Source organism: Coenobita brevimanus, chromosome 52 (genome assembly GCF_032717465.1).
Source record: "Coenobita brevimanus isolate Jiangsu-jjx chromosome 52, ASM3271746v2, whole genome shotgun sequence".
Taxonomy (NCBI): domain Eukaryota; kingdom Metazoa; phylum Arthropoda; class Malacostraca; order Decapoda; family Coenobitidae; genus Coenobita; species Coenobita brevimanus.
In genome coordinates, this window is record NC_137005.1 from 9,995,772 (window position 1) to 10,016,218 (window position 20,447).

The 20,447-nt window shown below is 43.7% G+C and overlaps 1 protein-coding gene across 1 annotated transcript in view; it reads left to right on the plus strand.

Moving 5' to 3' along the window:
* Positions 1-20,447, plus strand: part of Prp8 (pre-mRNA processing factor 8) — a 100,156-nt gene that overhangs the window by 71,132 nt on the left and 8,577 nt on the right. The window contains exons 6-7 of the mRNA XM_080272985.1: positions 348-674; positions 8,600-8,797. Of these exons, the coding sequence (XP_080129111.1) occupies positions 348-674; positions 8,600-8,797 (525 nt within the window). The remainder of the gene's footprint in view (positions 1-347; positions 675-8,599; positions 8,798-20,447) is intronic.

Genomic DNA, 20,447 nt, shown 5'->3' on the forward strand with positions numbered 1-20,447 from the left:
AATGTGTATGGGTTGGTTATATGGTTACCCCCTAGTATTGGAAATAGTTTCCTGGCTTACAGGAAACCAGTAAGCTTGTCACTCAATGTAAAACCACCTCAGAAGGAAAGAAGAGTGCTATAAAGTGACAGGAAAGATGGGAAAACAGGAAGTGAGGATGGCAGACACAAAAAAAGAAAGGTAGACATGAATGAAGAAGTAGGGAACACTACATCATGAGTGGATGATGGATGCCACCACTTACTACCTTCCATTGTATTCAAACTAGAAAATAATGATCTTTGTATGGTACAGTACAGTACTGAAGCATATGAATAACATGTTAATTGAAGTTACTTTTTTGGCAGGCGCTGAACATGGCCCTACCAGGTGGCCCCAAATTTGAGCCACTTATAAAAGACATGAATCCAGCTGATGAAGATTGGAATGAGTTCAATGACATAAATAAGATCATTGTGAGGCATCAGGTTCGTACAGAGTATCGCATTGCATTCCCCTACCTCTTCAACAACATGCCCCAGTATGTCCACCTTAGCTGGTACCACACCCCAGTTGTCCTCTACATCAAGACAGAGGACCCAGACTTGCCGGCATTCTACTTTGACCCTCTCATCAACCCCATCTCTCACCGCAACACAGTTAAAGGCGAGATTCTACTCCCAGATGATGATGAGGTAAGATAAATTTGCAGTGAAAGACAAAAGTTGTGTCCCAGTTTTGTCCAAAGATTAAGTGTAATATGTAAATGAGAGCTCTACCACAGCTGCATATTCATGGTGGGCATATTCATGGTGGGCTAGCTTGACTTTCCCCAAGCTTCATATCTGCTGATGATATGGCAGTATAAATGAACCCAGGAAATTTCAAAGTCTTAACATTCATTTGGGAGTATTGCTGGGTCCGAGAGACAAAATGTGAACCATATTTGGTTAGGTGGTGACTGATTGGCTGTTACATTGTACAAAACGTCAGGCAGACCTTGTATATACCTTGGTATGGAGAAGGCAAACCAACATGCATCTGACTACTGGGAAGATGAGAGAGGACATGATATACCTTTATTAAGGAGGAAAGAATCCCAAACAGGTATTTCAAACATTCATTGTAAGCAAAATGGTAGAAAGATGGATTAAAGCTTTTGTGAGGAAGGCATGACGGACAGCAGTTGCTGTTCAGGTCACCCTACTGTTACCACACCAATACAGGAGCAGAAAATAATCACGGTGATGGAGGGCAGCACCTGTAAGCAGTGCTTATTCCATAAGAGATGAACCTAGAATGAAGCACATGAATAGTTATGTGCAGACTTTGGTCTTCTGGATTATGTGTTTGAACTCCAGCCTGTGGTATTCATTTCTCCATTCGTAACAAAACATTTGATTATCGTTATACAGTAATTCTGTTTTTTGTGTAACAGCATTGTTTGATGACAGATAATGAAAATCATTGCTTGTAATTACCATCTTAAGCTAAGCAGAAGTTAAATTAATAAAGTAGAACAAAAGACGATATATCTCTGTAGCTAATTGAAGTATGGTGTTCCTAATGTGATATAAAAAAGAAAAACAGGTAAGAAACCGTTCATTTATATATCAAGTATATAAATTTAGTAGTTGGAAAAACACAATTATATGTGTTTATTTCACTTAATGAGTGAAACTGTACCAGCATAGTGGAAAAAGGCTGTGATTGTACAGTTGCCTCAAAGAGTTCCAATACCCCCTGTGTTACCTCCTGTCAAGATGTGGCAAGATCGCAGTAGTAGCGCAACTATCTATGAACGAACGGCCATAGGTCTTGTCAGACCAATGGTCGTTCATTCATAGATAGTTACGCTACTACTGCGATGTTGCCACATCTTGACAGGAGGTAACACAGGGGGTATTGGAACTCTTTGAGGCAACTGTACCATGGACAAAAATAAAGGTGAGCGAAGTGAGTGCAATAATTATCGTGGCATAAGTTTATTGAGTGGTATATGGAAGGAATATGAAAAAATTATTATGGAGAAACTAAGAGAGATATCAGAAATCCTATTGAGTGATGAATAGGGTGGCTTTAGGAGTGACAGAGGATGTATGGATTAAATATTTGCAATGAGACAGTGGAGAGGGCTTGTGAGAAGGACTGTAAGGTGTTTATAGCATTTATGAATCTAGAAACACCATACGACAAAGTAGACAGTAGGATTGTGCAAGGTTTTGCACATGTACAGAGTAGATGGTAAGCTGCTTGATGCCCTCAGGAGTTTTTATGATGGTAGTGAAGTAAGTGTAAGAATACATGGGCATCTAAGTGAATGGTTCAAGATCAGTTTGGGCATGTTACAAGATTGTGTGACATTTCCATGGTTGTTCATTATATATATATGGATGGGGTGATGAGAGAAGTAGAAACACAAGTAATGAAGAGAGGGATGGCATTGGTAATGAATGGTGATGGATGTAGTATCTCAAATTTGTTGTATACTTATGATGCAATGCTACTTGCAAATACTGGACAAGAATATGGTAGACTAGTGCAGAGTTTCCTGATGTCAATGAGCATCATACCTTGAGAGTAAATGTAGAAAATTGTAAAGTGATTGTAATCAAGAGAGAAGGTGACTCCCAGTGTGATGTTACAGTGAATGGAGAGAGACTGGAATTGGTGAGAGAGTTCAGATACTTGGGTACAGTGATGGAAAAGAGAGGAAAATGTGCAAAAGAAGTGGAAAGTAGAGTGACACAAGGAAGGAAAGTAGCTGCTGGTATGAAGGCCTTGATAAGAAGCAGAGGCTTGAGTGTTGCAGCTGTGCGAGTAAATGAAGGAGTGTTAGTGCCAACTTTAACATATGGATGTGAGACTATGGTGTGTCATGAAAATGAAAAGTCAGGAGTGAGAGCATTGGAGATGGGACTGCTGAGGAACATATGTGGATTACAGAGAGTCGATAGGATACGAAATAATGTGATTCGTGAAGGCTATGGAGTGAGGAAGTCTGTGGACACCAGAATCAAAGAGAGTGCACTAAGATGGTGTGGTCATGTGGAGAGAATGGATAACAATAGTGGTGAAAAAGGTATATCTGAGCGAATTTGAAGGAAGGAGGAGGCGAGGTAGGCCATGGAGATTGTGGAGGGATATGGTGGATGAGTGTGTGAGGAAGAGAGGTATGAAAGTTGGTGAGGCTAGGGAACTGACAAGAGATCAGGCTGGCTGGATGAATTCGGTGAGAAGTGCATGATCATGGATTTGGCACTCCTTTTTTATGTGACTGCATATGGGCCTGATGGAGTCCCTCCTGTTGTTCTCAAGAACTGTGCTTCTGTGCTTACACCCTGCCTAGGCAAACTCTTTCGCCTTTGTCTGTCAACTTGTACCTTTCCTTCTTTCTGGAAGTTTGCTCTCATTCAGCCAGTCCCAAAGAAGGGTGACCATTCCCAACCCTCTAACTATTGTCCAATTGCTTTAACATCCTATATCTCAAAAGTTTTTGAGTCTGTTCTTAATAGAAAAATTTTAAAGCATCTTTCCTATCACAACCTTCTTTCTGATCGTCAGTATGAGTTTCGTCAGGGACTCTCCACAGGCGATCTTCTCACCTACCTTTCAGACTCCTGGTCATCCTCCTTTCGGGACTTTGGCGAAAGCTTTGCCATTGCACTTGACATCTCAAAGGCTTTCGATCGAGTCTGGCATAAATCTTTAATTTCCAAACTGCCCTCTTACGGTTTCTATCCTTCTATCTGTGCCTTCATCTCTAGCTTCCTTTCTGGTCGTTCTATAGCAGCTGTTGTAGACGGCTATCGTTCTTCTCCTAGATCTATTAACAGTGGTGTTCCTAAGGGCTCTGTCCTATCACCAACTCTCTTCCTTTTATTCATCAATGACCTTCTAAGCTGTACATCTAACCCTATCCACTCATACGCTGATGACTCCACCCTTCACCTTTCCATTCGATTCCCACAACGTCCATCTCAGCAATTACTTCAGCGGGCAAGGGATCAGGCTATGGCACACCTAATGTCTGACTTGGCTCATGTCTCTGACTTGGGTAAAAATAATCTGGTTGTTTTTAATGCATCAGAGACTCAGTTTTTGCACCTATCGACCCGACAAAATCTTCCACAGGTATACCCACTTATGTTTAATAATACTAAACTCAATCCTGCATCATCGTTGAACATCCTTGGGGTTTCATTTGCTCGGGACTTGTCTTGGAAAGATCATATTACATCTCTTGTAAAATCTGCTTCCAAGAGATTGGGTGTGCTAAGCCGACTCCGTTCCTTCTTTGCCCCTGCACAATTGTTGACTCTATACAGGGGTTTTATCCACCCCTGTGTGGAGTACAACTCTCATGTGTGGGTAGGCTCCCCACGTACAGCTCTTCTCAATAGGGTGGAGTCAAAGGCTTTTTGTCTCATTAACTCTCCCCGTCTTACTAACTCCCTTCAACCTCTGTCTCTTCGCCGCACTGTTGCATCTTTATCTCTTTTCTATCGCTACTTCAATGGTCACTGTTCCTCTGAACTGTCTGCATGCTTTCCTCCACTTCTGCGACGGGCGCGTAGCACCCGACTAGCAGCAAACTCTCACCCTTTTTCTGTTCAGCTCTCTAATGCAAGAGTTAACCGTTACTCCCAGTGCTTAATTTATGCAACAGGTCAACTCTGGAACTGTCTCCCTCTGTCTGTATTTCCTGCTTCCTATGATCTCCAGTCTTTCAAACGTAGTGTGTCAAGGCATCTCGAAATGAATGGATCTTGAATTTGGCTCTCTCTTGTATTTTGTAATTCTCTTGGAAGGAACAGTTTTGTGGGCTCATGGCCTTTGGTTCCTTCTTCTTCACATTAAAAAAAAAATAAAAAATAAAAAATAAATAAATTGATTTAATCAGATATGTTTATGTAAAGCTACAGAATGTGGTGAAAGTTTTAGTGTATCAGATAGAGCCATGATGTCGGGGGTGTGAATGAAGAGTGGATGGAAGCATGTCCCATTGGACTGGGCAAACTTAAACTGTCTAGGCATTGCTACTCCTCACCCTGCCCTAGGGTTGGAAAGGAGGTCCAGATGATGATGATGATGATGATGATGATATTTCATGTAGTTATGAAAAATATGCTCACATCCACAGGTTCATCACCTGGAGCAAATGGCAACTTATGTCAGTGCTACAAACCGACTATATGATGAAAACCAGGACAGTAGATATTTTCATCAAGTTTTAGGACACTAACTTTGTCTGTACGTTACTGAACCCAACCCAGTGTAACCTAACCAAAGCAACTCTATCGTTATCTTATCTGTACAGTGTAATTTTGTATATTCTTGCTATTCGAGATAATTTTATTCAATTTAAGGATTTTATGTACTGGAGGGTTTAGATATGGACCTAGATATGGACCTAGACTTCATTAGCAGTTAAGGAGAAAAGAAGGCTTTTCCGGGAATGGAAGAAGGGTGGTAGCAAAGAGGAATATTTGGCTGCCAAGCGTAGGGCTAGAAGAGAGGTATACAGGGCAAAGTCTGAGTCACAGAGACTATTATTTGATAACCTAAATCATGGGGAAAGGAAAAATATGATATTTAGGGTGGCAGGTCAAGTGAAGAGGGATAATCGGGATATTATAGGTGAGCAGTGTGTGAAGAACGATGAAGGAAGGGTAGTGGTGAACAGTGAGGATATTAAAGATGCATGGAGAGAACATTATAACCGGTTGTTGAATGAGGAGTTTGACTGGGACAGGGAAGGTTTGGAGCTAGCAGATCCAGTGTCTGGCCCTTGGCCTTTGATTGATACTGCTACTGTGAGTGAGGCAATAGGCAGGATGAAGGTGGGGAAGGCAGCAGGTGTGTCTGGGTTGACTGCCGAAATGTTGAAGGCCTCAGGCGATATAGGGGTGAGTTTAGTCACTGACCTGATAAATAGGATTATTTATGAGTGTGTTGTCCCAGATGATTGGCTGAAGAGTGTAATTGTAAATGTGTATAAAGGGAAGGGTGATGCCCTGGAAAGAGGAAATTATAGAGGTATAAAGCTTTTAGATCAGATAATGAAGGTAATGGAGAGAGTTTTAGAAGGTATGATTAGAGAAAGAGTGAATATTGATGAGATGCAGTTTGGGTTTATGCCAGGTAGGGGGACCACTGATGCTATATTCATTGTTCGACAGCTTCAGGAAAAATATATTGGTAGGAGAAGGGATCTTTATTTTGTTTTTGTTGATTTGGAAAAGGCCTTTGACAGAGTCCCTAGAGGGGTGGTGAAGTGAGGAATGAGAAAGCTTGGCTTGGAGGAGTGGCTAGTTAGGGTGGTTATGGCTATGTATGTGGGTGCTCACATCCAGGTAAGAGTGAATGGAGATTTGAGTGATGAGTTTTCCGTGAATGTTGGTGTGCATCAGGGTCAGTTTTGAGTCCCACGTTGTTTATCATGGTACTTGAAGCCCTTTCACGTGACTTTAGAAACGGACTCCCGTGGGAGTTGTTGTATGCTGATGATTTGGTGTTGATTGCAGAGAACGAAAGGGAGGCGAAGGAAAGGTTTAGGAAGTGGAGAGATGGTATGGGGCACAAGGGCTTAAGGGTAAATGCAGATAAAACAAAAGTGATGATATCTAGGGTTGGTGGCGGTACTGTCAAAGACGAAGGAGAGTGGCCATGTGCAGTTTGCCACAAGAGCGTGGGAAGTAATTCCATCTTGTGCGGTGTGTGTGTGATAAATGGGTGCATAAGAGATGTAGTGGTATCAGAGATAGACTGCGAGATAATGCTGATTTTATGTGTACGGCGTGTCAGGGAGAGCAGTTGGAGATTGTCAGACGTGAAAGGATTGAATTTGCTGGTGAATCTCTTGAGTGTGTGGAAGAGTTTTGTTATTTGGGAGACATGCTGTGTGCTGGAGGTGGGGCTGGAGCTAGTTCTGTGGCTAGGGTGAGAAGTGGTTGGAAAAAGTTCAGGGAGCTCTTGCCTCTCTTGACATTGAGAAGACTCTCCCTACATGCTAAGGGGTCTTTGTATGCAGCATGTGTTGGGAGTGTAATGCTGTATGGTAGTGAGACCTGGGCAGTGAAGGAGGAAGATATTCGCTGGCTCAGATGTACAGAAATGACAATGATTAGGTGGATGTGTTGTGCGTCCCTGCGTTCAAGGCCTGGAGGGGCTGGGTTTACGATGGAAGAGTTGAGAGGTAGGATGGGACTGGAGTGTATTGGTGTTGTGATGAGGAGAGGTAGATTGAGATGGTTTGGACATGTGGAGAGGATGGGGGATGATAGTTGGGTGAGGAAGGTGAGAAGTGTTAATATTGTGGGTGGGGTTATGAGGGGTAGACCGAGAAAGACATGGGACGAGGTCATTAAGTGTGACCTCAGGGTTAAGGGACTGAACAGGGAGGCTGCAATGGATCGTGCAGTGTGGAGAGCCGTCATTAGGTGACCAAGGCCGACACATGCAAGCATGTTGGAGCCTTTAAAAACGAAAATGATTTCCCAAGTTTAATGCCAGTCTAAAAGTAGAAAGAAGAAAGAAAGTTTTTCCAGAGTTCTGTTATATTTTTCATGGACATTTTCTGTTTTATTGTTTTATTTGGATGAAGTATGATGGTCTGGTGAGTTAAGGCTTGCCAGCTGGATAGGGCCCAAAAGGGTTTACGTCCAAGGGATGATAATTTATTGTTTACATATTGTCGCTCGGGGGAGAGTGAGAATGATCACCCGTCTCTTAAATATCAGGACTATGTAACCTAGGCCTGGGCCTCTACGCTCCTCATCCATCCATCCATCATCCAATCCTACGTTGCCCCATGAGGAGCGTAGGAGCCCGGGACTAGGCAGCTGGTCCTGACATTTAAGTTAAGAGTGACCAACCTCACTCATCCCTGAGTGGGATTACGTGAGCAATAAACCCCAACCACCCCTTGGATATAAACCTTCACCGGCTCAATCCGATTGGAGCACAATAATTACCCACTAAACCACCAGGCGCCAAAATTTGGTTTTATGGTTACCACCCAGCGTAGTGAATGGTTTCCTGGTGTACAGGAAACCATTTGGCTTTTCGCTCAGTGTAGAGTCACCCACAGGCAGAAGGAAGAGGAAAGAATGAAGGAATGAAAGACAGAAGAGGGAGTGTAAAGTCACCCGCAGGCAGAAAGACAAGGAAAGAATGAAGGAAAGAAAGACAGAAGATGGAAGGAAAGAAGGATGGAGGAGAGGACAGGCACCCGAGAGCAGCACTACATTGAGTGAGTGGATGGTGAGTGTCCCCACCTACCACATAATGGGACAAAAAGTGATTGATAATGGATAAATGTGCTGTAATTATTCATCTTTGGGTGGTGATATAAGGAGGGGTATTCCACAAAATAAATTTAGTTTGGTAATCTTGTAATCCTGGCACCCGGTGATCATGTGGTTAGGACACCCCAGTCAGAGAGACAGCTTTGAATGGGTTCAGTTTCCAAGGGATGGCTAGAGGTTTTTTGATTAGCTGTTTATTACCTCCATGAAAAGTAGGCAGGTTATCTAACCTTAAGTGTACATGACTATGTTAGCTTAACCTTGACCCCCAACACCTCTGAGGTTATAAAAAGACCCCGCTCCCCCCACAGGACTTTGAGTTGCCAGATGATGTAGAGGCACTTCTGAAGGAATGGCAGTTGTATGATGATGCCACTGCCAATGGAATTGCTTTGCTGTGGTCCCCACGTCCTTTCAACATGCGGTCTGGCACCATGCGGAGAGCCATTGATGTGCCTTTGGTGAAAATGTGGTATCGTGAGCACTGCCCCCCAGGACAACCTGTGAAGGTATGTTGCATTTACTGTAACTAGACAAAATTCCATTTCTTTTTTTCTTTTTTCTTTTCCAGAGGCTAGAAACCTCAAAAATTTTATTTCAAAGGAAAAAAAAAAAAAAGGTAAAAGAGGGCGAAATTTATTATCCGTTCATTTGAGATGCCAAGACACTGTACTTAGAAGTTTGGGAGTCACTGGCAGAGGGAAATACAGACTAAAGAAGAAAGTTCCAGAGTTGTTCCTTTGCATAAATGAATAACTGAAAGCATTGTCTAACTCTTGCATTAGAGAGTTGGACAGAAGTGTGATGAGAGTGTGTTGCCAAATGGGTGCTGTTTGCTACCCTTAATGGAGGAGGAATGCACAGAGACAGTAAAGAAGAGCATTGGCCTCTGTATGAGCAGTAATAGAGATGAAATGCAACACTGCATTGGAGAGAGATTTAGAAGTGAGCCAATAATAGGAGGGGACCTGGTGAGACAAAAAGCCCTTGACTACACCCTGTTTGGAAGAGTTTTATCCCCACCAAGCATGAGAGGGTAAGGTAGATGGATGGGGTGAAGAGGCATATTGGTGAGGTTGATGAGAGTTTGAGAGAGGGTAGCTTAATGGCAGGGGACAGGCTGGCATGGAGGTGGTTAATTTGTGACAGTCTCATCCAGGATTAAGGCTTCTGGCTCAGGTTAGATATGCGATTATTAAAGTAATATGTTGTTAACTTCAGTTTTTATTCACTCAAAATTACCCTAGACACTGACACATGGCGAAGTATCACTTGGATTACATTTTTTCACACTTGGGGATCTTGATACTTTTTATGTCACAGTACCTTGTTCATGGCTTAGTTTATGGGACTTCAAGTTACACATTTTCAAGAATGGTAAATACTGTATAAGAGGTGGTGGAAATTGTACTTTCAACTGTGTTCATCTCTCTTGCTATTTGCGTAGTTAGTAGTCAGGTTTTTGTCTTGTTTCATTTGTAAGGGCTCCAACATGATTATATGCATCAGCCTTGGTCACCTAATGGCAGCTCTTCATGGTGCTCGATCTCTTGCAGCCTCCCCATTCAGTCCCTTATCCTTGAGGTGATGCTCAGTGACCTCATCCTGGGTCTTTTTCAGTCTGCCTTTCCCAGCCCTACCCCTAATGTTAACTCTTATCACTTCTGTTCCCAATTGTGATCCCCCATCTACTCCACATGCCCAGACCACCTCAATCTACCCATCCTCATCACAACAATACACTCCAATCACATCCTACTTCTTAACTATCTATCTATCTATTGCCAGACACCTCAATCCCGTTTGGGGTGGCCACAAACAAATCACCTCCAAGTCGCCCTGTCCCCCGCCATTTCACTGCCCTGCTCCCAACTCACACCCCCCTCTCTCATATACCTCTCCACCCCATCCCTCCATCTCATCCTCGGCCTCCCCCTCCCTCTTCCCCCCTCCACCTCACTCACATACACTTTCTTCGTCAGTCTTTCACCGTCCACCCTCTCCACATGGCCAAACCACCTCAGTGTGTTCCTCATAATGCTTCCTATCACATCACAACTCTTCTTTATATCCTCATTCGTCAGCCTGTCTCTCCATGTGACTCCACAGGCTCCTCTTAAATAACTCATTTCCACTGCTCTCACTCTTGACTTGTGTCCTTCCAACAACGTCCAAGCTTCACGTCCATACGTTAGAGTTGGTATCACAATACTGTCATGTAGTAACTTTTTCACTTCCATGCTCACTTCCCTGTTTCTTATCACTGCTTTCAAAGAACCAGCAACCTTTCTTTCCTGCTGTACCCTTTCAAGCACTTCACCCTCCAAACCTCCATCCTTGCTCATCACACTACCCAAGTACTTAAACGTACTCACATTTTCCAATTCCTCACCATCCAACCTCGCTGTCCATTCACTGACTTCACCTCTCTCAAAGACCATCACTTTACTCTTCCCTACATTCACCTTTAGATTCCGTTTCTTACACACTCTCCCAAACTTGTCCACCAAGCCTTGCAGCTCCCCTTCGTCTTCACTCAACAACACAGTATCGTCTGCAAACAACAGTACAGGGAGTTTCCAAACACTATCCTCTCTCACCAGGGCCACTCCAACATCCACTGGCCTACCTTGTACCTCTTTTATTACCCCATCCATGTACAGATTGAACAACAATGGAGACATGACACATCCCTGTTTCAACCCAACCTTCAAAGAGAAAAATTCACTTAGTTCACCATCCACATGCACTGCAGCCTTAGCACCATCATACATATTCTTCACAGCATTCAACAACTTCCCATCTGCTCCATATATTCTTAACACTTTCCACAATCCATGTCTATCCACCCTGTCATATGCTTTCTCCAAATCCATGAAAGCCGCATACAACTTCTTTCCCTTCTCTAGAAACTTTTCCACTAAATTTCTAAGAATGAATATCTGATCTACACAACCTCTTCCCTTCCTAAAGCCTCCCTGTTCTTCTCCAACTAATTTCTCTGTTCTTTCTCTAACTCTGTCAATAAGTATCCTACCATACACTTTTCCTATTATACTAAGAAGACAAATGCCCCTATGATTACCACACACTTCTTTTTCCCCTTTTCCTTTGTACAAGGGAATAATTATACCTGACTTCCAGTCCTCTGGGACTCTACATTCCTCCCAGGCCAATCTGCACATCTTCCACATCCATTCTACTACTATCTCTCCCCCATGCTTCAGCATTTCACCACACACTCCATCAATTCCTGGGGCTTTCCCCGATTTAACTTTCTTCATTGCTTCCACAACTTCTATCCTACTGATTTCTTCCTGCCTTCTCACCTCCCTCCTTCTCCCAGCCATTCCCCAGCCACTTATACTCGCATTACTTCCATCCTCTATGTTCAACAATTCCTTAAAGTGTTCTCTCCATCTGCTCACTTTTTCTCCCTTCTCCACTACTAATCTACCATTTTTATCTTTCACTCCCCTGCTAACTTCACTTCCACCCTGTCTTACTCTTTTCACCTCTTTCCAGAATATTTTCTTACAGTCCCTCCACTTTACACTCAAATTCCTTCCAAATTCCTCATCCACTCTCTTCTTACTCTCTCTTACTAATCTTTTCACCTCTCTCTTTCTACATATAACTCTCTCTTCCGCCTCTCAACTTCTTCCAAGGCCTGATTTCTCATCCGTTCATTGTATGCTTTCTTCTTTTGTGCCACAGCCTGTCTCACCTCTTCAGTCCACCACGCTGTTCCTTGCACCCCCCTCCGTCTTCTCTTCCTTCCACACACCACATCACATGCTGCATATATTTCTTCTGTAAATATCCTAAACACACCTTCCACGTCTCCCATCTACTCCAGTTCATATTTGCCCAATCGTTCCTCCACTTCTCTCTTATACTCTGCCTTTTTCTCATCCTCTTGTAACCTTTCCACTCTCCTTGTAACTACTCCTTCCTCTCGTCTTTCCCTTCTTCTATTCTTCCATCTTACTTGAATTGTAATTCTGGCCACCACCAAGTAGTGGTCAGAAAGTCCACTCCCCCAACCTCTATAAACTCTTGCATCTATTACACATCTTCGCATCCTTTCATCCACACACACATAATCAATCATTGCCTTCCTTTCATTCAGTTCACCACCCACCCTTCTTATCACTCGCCATGTATACCTGTGGATCATTTTATGCCTGAAGAGGGTATTGGCTATCACCAACCCCCTCCCAGCACAAATGTCCACTAACGCACTCCCATTCTCATCTATCTCATCAGGCACACCCCACTCACCAACTATTCCATCCACCTTCACATTCCCAACTTTACCATTCATATCACCGATCAAAAACACTCTCTCGTTCCTTCCAAACTTTTCCATGCACACTTCTACATTTGTCCAGAACTCTTCTCTTACTCTTCTAGCACGATCTTGCGTTGGTGCATACACACACACAATTGCCCACATTTGCATTCCAACTTTCAACTTTACCCACACAATCCTTGACCCAACTGATCCTTACTGTCTTATGCTCTTCTTCCATCTTTTACTCACAACTATACATACTCCTTTCTTTGCCCTCTCATTCTCACCTACTCCTGCACATATACCCCATCCATACTCCCATTCTCTCACACTTTCTCCTCTCCATTTTGTTTCAGCTATTCCACATACATCCACTTTCGCACACTCAAGCACCTGGACAATCTCTCTCTCTTTCACCTCATCATTCGCTCCCCTTACATTCCACGTAGCCATTATCAAGTCCTTTTTCCAGTCCTTGGTCGTCATCGTTTGGTCTGTCCTTGTCCGAGGCTTATTGTTTGTTTTTTTAGTTAGTTGTTTTCTGGGGAGGGGCACTAACCCTCCGCCAACCCTTTTAGTCGCCTTTTACGACAAGCAGGGATACTGGGGGAGTATTCTTGAAAACCCCCTCATACCCCCCTCACACTCAAGGACACACTGCACATCTACCTAATCATTTTCATTTCTGTACATTTGAGCCTGCATATATCCTCTTTCTTTACTGCCCAGGTCACATTACTGTACAACATTACACTCCCAACACATGTCACATACAAAGATCCTTTAGCACGGAGAGAGACCCCTCTCAGCATCAGGAGAGGCAGCAGCTCCCAGAACTTTTCCAACCACACCTCACTCTAGCCACAGAGCTATCTGCTGCCCGACCTCCACTTAACATGTCTCCCAAATAACAAAACTCTTCCACACAGATGAGAGACTTGCCAGCAAAATCAATTCTTTCACGCCTGACAATCTCCACATGCTCTCCCTGACACACAGCATACATTAAATTAGTATTATAAAACTATCACATCTCTTGTGCACCCACTTATCACAAACACTGCACAAGATGGAATTACTTCCCACTCCTTTGTGGCAAACTGCACATGGCCACACTCCCTCTTCTTTGACAGTATCACCACCAGCCCTAGATATCATCACCTTTGTTTTATGTCCATTTGCTTTCATGCTCTTGTGTCCCATACCATCTCTCCACTTCCTAAATCTTTCCTTCGCATCCATTTTATTCTTTGTGGTCAACACCAAATCATCAGCATACATTTCCCACAGGAGCCCATTTCTGAAGTCATGTGAGAGGGCTTCGAGCACCATGATAAACAACGAAGGGCTCAAGATTGATCCCTGATACACACCAACATTCATAGAAAACATATCACTCAAATCTCCATTCTCTCTAACCTGGGTCTGACCACCCACATATGTAGCCATAACAACCTTAATCAGGCACTCCTCGATCCCAAGCTTTCTGATTGGCCACTTCACCACCTCCCTAGGGACTCTGTCAAAGGCCTTCTCTAAATCAACAAAAACAAAATACAGTTCCTTTTTCTTTCCCATACATTTTTCCTGAAACTGTCGAACAATGAATATGGTATCAGTGGTCCCTGTGCCTGGCATAAACCCAAACTGCATCTCATCAGTGTTCACTCTTTCTCTAATCTTACCATCTAGGACTGTCTCTGTTACCTTCATTATCTGGTCCAAAAGCTTTATCCATGCATCCATCCATCATCCAATCCTATGCTGCCCGATGGGAAGCATAGGATCCTGGGGCTAGGTAAGTTGGTCCTGACATTTAAGATGAGAGTGAATGCTTCTGTAATTTCCTCTTGCCAGGGGATCACCCATCTCCTTATACACATTTAGTCATATTGTCAGCCAATCATTTGGGACAACACACTCATATATAATCATATTTATCAAGTCAGTAACTAACCCCACTCCTATATCTTATCATGCCTTCAGAATATCAGCAGTCAACCCAGACATACTTGCTGCCTTCCCCACCTGCATCATGCCTATTGCCCTACTCACAGGAGCAGCATCACTCAAAAGCCAAGGGCCAAACACTGGATCTGCTGGCTCCAAACCTTCCCTGTTCCAGTCAGACTTTATTCAACAACCGGTTATATTGCTCTCTCTAGGCATCTTTAATATTACCACTCTTCATCACTATCTTTCGTTAATCATTCTTCACACACTGCTCACCTATGATATCCCTGTTTTTCTTCTTCATCTGATTTGTCTCTGTAAATATCATATTCTCCGATTCCACACTATTTAGCTCATCCAGTAAACTCTCTGAGACTCAGATTTTGTCCTGTAAACCTTTTTTCTAGCCCTACATTTGGCAGCCAAATATTCCTCCTTGTTACCACCCCTTTTCCATTCCTGGAAAAGCCTTCTTTTCTCCATAACTGCAGCATCTGCACCCTCATCCCACCACCAAGTTACTTTATGTCTTTGGGATGGGGCCTCCTTGTCCATCCACACACTGAATCAGTAACTCTCAGGAGATTGCTCTTGAGAACTCTGTACTGTTCATTAACACTTGTGTCAGCAGCTCGTTGTTCAGCCACCACTCTGCTCATCATACTATACAAGGCATCCTTTACTGCTTGGTTTTTCAACTTCCTTATTTTCCTCCTAGATGCATAGTCCCTCGTTTTCATCACCAGCTCCTTAAGCACCATGTCACTTTACAGTAATTTGTGTTGTTGCATACACTCCTTGCTTCCCATAACTTTAACGTCCCTCACTAACCTATCAACCCTCCTGACCAGGAAATAGTCTGTCTGGCTGCTCTTTCCCCCAGAATCATTTGTAACCAACCTACTCTCTCTCTTCCTAAAATGTGTGTTGCACATAGTCATGTTCATTGCCATCCCAGAGTCAAGTACCCTTTCCCCTTCCTTCTTTTTTGTTCCATATGCACATCCCCATGTACTCTTTCATATCCTTGAGCGGCTTAACCTATGTGACCATTCAAGCCCCCTCCCAAATTTACAATTTCATCATCCCCCTTACCACTTACAACATGTATTTAGCCATCCCAGAATTTGCCCTTCTCAACCTCATCCAAGCCAGCCTGTGGAGCATACACTGACATAAATGAGAACTTTATCCCACTGAACAAAATTTTTACTACAGTACTACTGTATTTTCCTTTCACTCATTCTCATTACATTCATGACATACTCCACCCATTTCTCGTTCACCAACACACCCACACCACCACATCCATCTTCCCTACCCTGCCAAGGTATTTTATACTGACAGTCCCTCCCGGCAATCATTCATGCTGATCCTCCCCTATCCCTAACTTCATACAGCCAACATCTACCCACCTCCATCTTCTTGCCTCAATCACTTCCCTGGCTCTACCCTTCAAACTCCTCACATCCCATGATGCCACTTTGGCCCCCTTGGTTGGTTTAGTTTCTGCACACTTACTCTGATTTTTTTCTCTTTTTTCTCATAATTGATAAAAATAATGGTGAGAGACAGACCACAGGCCCTGCCCACTCACAGAGTCCCAAGTCCAGTCATCAGATAGGGGACTCACGGCCCACCAGCTGTGCCAGTGCTTATGGCACTGACCTTGGAGCACCCTGTCAGGAGAGCTACAGGGACACCCTCCAACTGTGCCTTGGCACTGTAACTGACCTGCCATTATACACCCACTGATAGGGCAGCCTCCTTGGGCACTACTCCCAGGTTCAGGCCCCTCTCTACTGGGCGGAAGCGGCAGCCTGGAAAACCGCAATGCCCTGTATCGTCTAACACAGATCCGAGCTCCATTCTATCCTGACCACAAACACTACGCAGGCATAGCCCATGTGATGCCTCCCTTCAATAGGTTCACCACCACATAGCGGGGACAGAGTTTTCTGGCCACATGCCCTTGTTGGTGTCCACCCCTGTGACATAGTGGAATACATTGTGTGATATATAAAGTGCATGTAGGGTACCGTAGTGCATGAGAAAATTAGAGGAAAGTGTTTCGAACAGTATGCTGGTCTACTCTCCATGTTAATGTCACACTGAAATGGTCAGCTATTCTGGTAGTTAGTGGAAAAGGAGCTCCAGCTCTCCCTGTCACCAGCATTACCATTCCCTTTGGGAGTACTACCCTGATCACCTGGTGCTACAGCCTACTTCCTATCCTTTAAAACATAAAGTATATTATGCAGTATTATGTTGTTGCTGTGGCCTCAGGCTCTTCTGGATGTGAACCCTGTGGATTCCAGGAAGCGGGCCACTTCAACCAAGTGGTCCCAGAAATCTTTAATTGAGGTTATGTTGAAGGATTAGTCCTTTGAGAGTGATGTGCATAAGGTTAGAGTTGTCATCGTTTCGTTTATAAATGCTCCAACATGCTTGCATGCATTGGCCTTGGTCACCTAATGACGGCTGTCCATGCTGTTCGATCTCTGGCAGCCTTCCTATTTAGTCCCTTATCCCTGACGTCACTCTCTGTGACCTCGTCCCAGGTCAAAATTAAGTCGGCACTTTGGTTGTTAGCCGACAATATACCAACTTAGGTGGTATAAACATACCAAGCAGCCGCACCGCGCATCACATGGAGCTCAGTCTTGCCCCAGCCACCACCCATGATGGGTCTCTCCCGCTTGCTCGTGACTGTGACAGTGTTGTGCAATTTTCGGGTGTACTTATCCTGCATCTTGAGTCCCCCAAACACTTTTACATCCCACCAAAAGGCCTCCGTGCTTGGATTACGGCCTGCTACTGTATGCAAACGTGGTAAGTGATCTTAAGACACTTTGTTTTGTTTTTGTTTTTTTAGGTGGGTGGGCTGGGGGAAGAGGTGATTCTCGTAAGATGGCAGTTTGCCTAAGTTGGCAAGGCCTCAGCCCCTATTATGCTGACTTCGTGAGGTTTTACCATGGTGTAATTTCATTCATACTAAATGCTGTGAAGTCTCCAACTTGAATTCTTCTTGCTCCATCTGACATTTTGCCAAAATCTTTTCTAACAGCTTTACCTCATCACCCTTCCCTCCTCCTTTCCATTTTGATGGTTCTGTAGCTATTTCTTCCACTGTCAAAGCAGAACTCTTCACGCAGACTTTCTCCTCCAATTCCAGTGCTGTTCCTCCAGCACTTTCTCCCTCTGACTTCCTCATGGCTGACATTAAAGTTTCTTTAGTTGATGTATTTTGTGCTATCACTGACCTCAGTACAAATAAGGCGTATGGGCCTGATGGGGTCCCTCCTGTTGTCCACAAGAACTGTGTTTTTATGCTTACACCCTGCCTAGGCAAACTCTTTCACCTTTGTCCATCAACTTGTACCTTTTCTTCTTGCTGGAAGTTTCCTCTCATTCAGGCTGTCCCAAAGGAGGGCGACTATTCCCATCCTTCTAACTATCGTCCAATTGCTTTAACATCCTGTGTTTCAAAAGTTTTCGAGTCATTTCTTAACCAAAAAACTTTAAAGCATCTTTCCTCTCACAACCTTCTTTCTGATCGTTAGTATGAGTTCCACCTGGGATGCTCCACTGGCAATCTTCTCTTCTGACTTCTGGTCATCCTCCCTTCAAGACTTTGATGAAAGCTTTGCCATTGTACTTGGCATCTCAAAGGCTTTTGATTGAGTTTGGCATAAATCTTTAATTTCCAAACTGCCCTCTTACGGTTTCTATCCTTCTATCTGAGCCTGCATCACTAGCTTCCTTTCTGGTTGTTCTATAGCTGCTGCTGTAGATGGCCACCATTCGTCTCCTAGAGCTATCAGTAGTGATGTTCCCCAGGGCTCTGTCCTATCACCAACCCTCGTCCATTTATTCATTAATGACTCAAGCTGTACATCTAACTCTATCTACTCACATGCTGATGACTCCATGCTTCACCTCTCCATTCGCTTCCCACAGCATCCATGTCAGCAATTACTTCAACAAACAAAGGATGAGGTCATGGCACACCTAATGTCTGATTTGGCTCGTATCTCTGGTTGGGGTAAGAATAATCCTGTTGCTTTTCATCATCATCATGATCTGTTGTTTTTCATCATCGTCATCATCATCATCTAATCCTACGTTGCCCCATGAGGAGCGTAGGAGCCCGGGGCTAGGAAAGTTGGTCCTGGCATTTAAGATGAGAGTGACCAGCCTCACTTATCCCCGAGTGGCATTACATGAGCAATAAACCCCAACCATCCCTTGGATATAAACTTTCACCGGCTTAATCCGATTGGAGCACTTTTATTACCCACTAAACCACCAGGAACCAAAATTTGGTTATATGGTTACCACCCAGTGTAGTAAATGGTTTCCTGGTGTACAGGTAACCAATTGGCTTGTCACTCAGTGTAGAGTCACCCACAGGCAGAAGGAAGAGGAAAGAAAGACACAAGACGCAGAAGAAAGAGGAAAGAATGAAGGAAAGAAAGACAGAAGACGATGGAGGAGAGGAAAGGGCAGAAACCCGAGAGCAGCACTACATCAAGTGAGTGGATGGTGAGTGCCCCCACCTACCACAAACTCAGTTCTTACATTTATCAACCCAACAAAACCTTCCACTGGAGTACCCATTAGTTATTTACGTTGTCCAGCTCAATCCTGCATCATCTTTAAACATACAGTACTTGGAGTTTCATTCTCTCAGGATTGATCTTGGAAAGAATAGTATTACTGTATTTTCAGGCATATAAGACGCACCCCTATTTTGGCAGGCCTAATCTTGGAACGTTAAAAAAATGCAGCTAACCCCAGACCCCCTAGCTGAATGTCTCACGTATTCAGTGCTCAGCCCATTTACATATCGTTACATAATCATTCATGTGCTAGGTATAAAATTTTCATGTACAGGAATCATGAAAATTTAGACTGACACCCCTTGGTAAGCTATCATGGTAGGCTAAGTTACAGTACTTATCTTAACACTACCACATATCACCACTGACCTCCACCGTCACCATTACTGGCCATCATTAATAACTCTAACCACTATCAACCAGCAACACTAAAATTATCAATCTATCTATCTATCTATCTATTGCCAGACGCCTCAATCCCGTTTGGGGTGGCCACAAACAAATCGCCTCCAAGTCGCCCTGTACCCCACCATTTCACTACCCTGCACCCAACTCACACCCCCCTCTCTCATATACCTCTCCACCCCATCCCTCCATCTCATCCTCGGCCTCCCCCTCCCTCTTCCCCCCTCCACCTCACTCACATACACTCTCTTCGTCAGTCTTTCACCCTCCATCCTCTCCACATGGCCAAACCACCTCAGTGTGTTCCTCATAACGCTTCCTATCACATCCACATCAACACCGCAACGTTCCTTTATATCCTCATTCGTCAGCCTATCTCTCCATGTGACTCCACAGGCTCCTCTTAAATAACTCATTTCCACTGCTCTCACTCTTGACTTGTGTCCTTCCAACAACGTCCAAGCTTCACTTCCGTACGTTAGAGTTGGTATCACAATACTCTCATGTAGTAACTTTTTCACTTCCATGCTCACTTCCCTGTTTCTTATCACTGCTTTCAAAGAACCAGCAACCTTTCTTCCCTGCTGTACCCTTTCAAGCACGTCTCCCTCCAAACCTCCGTCCTTACCCATCACACTACCCATTAATATTATCAATCTCCATTGCTGACACTACCAACTACCAACAGAACTTACAGTAACAAAAAAATACTACTGAATATTTAGTTTGTTTAGCCATCATAGTGACTGAAATACAGTATGTTTGTTTAAAAATCTGTATTTTTTATTGTTATTTTTCCTCAAACTTGTGAGAATTACGATACATCTTTTATTATAATGAACTGCCAGTAAACACAATCAACACAGAACAGTGAAGATCTTA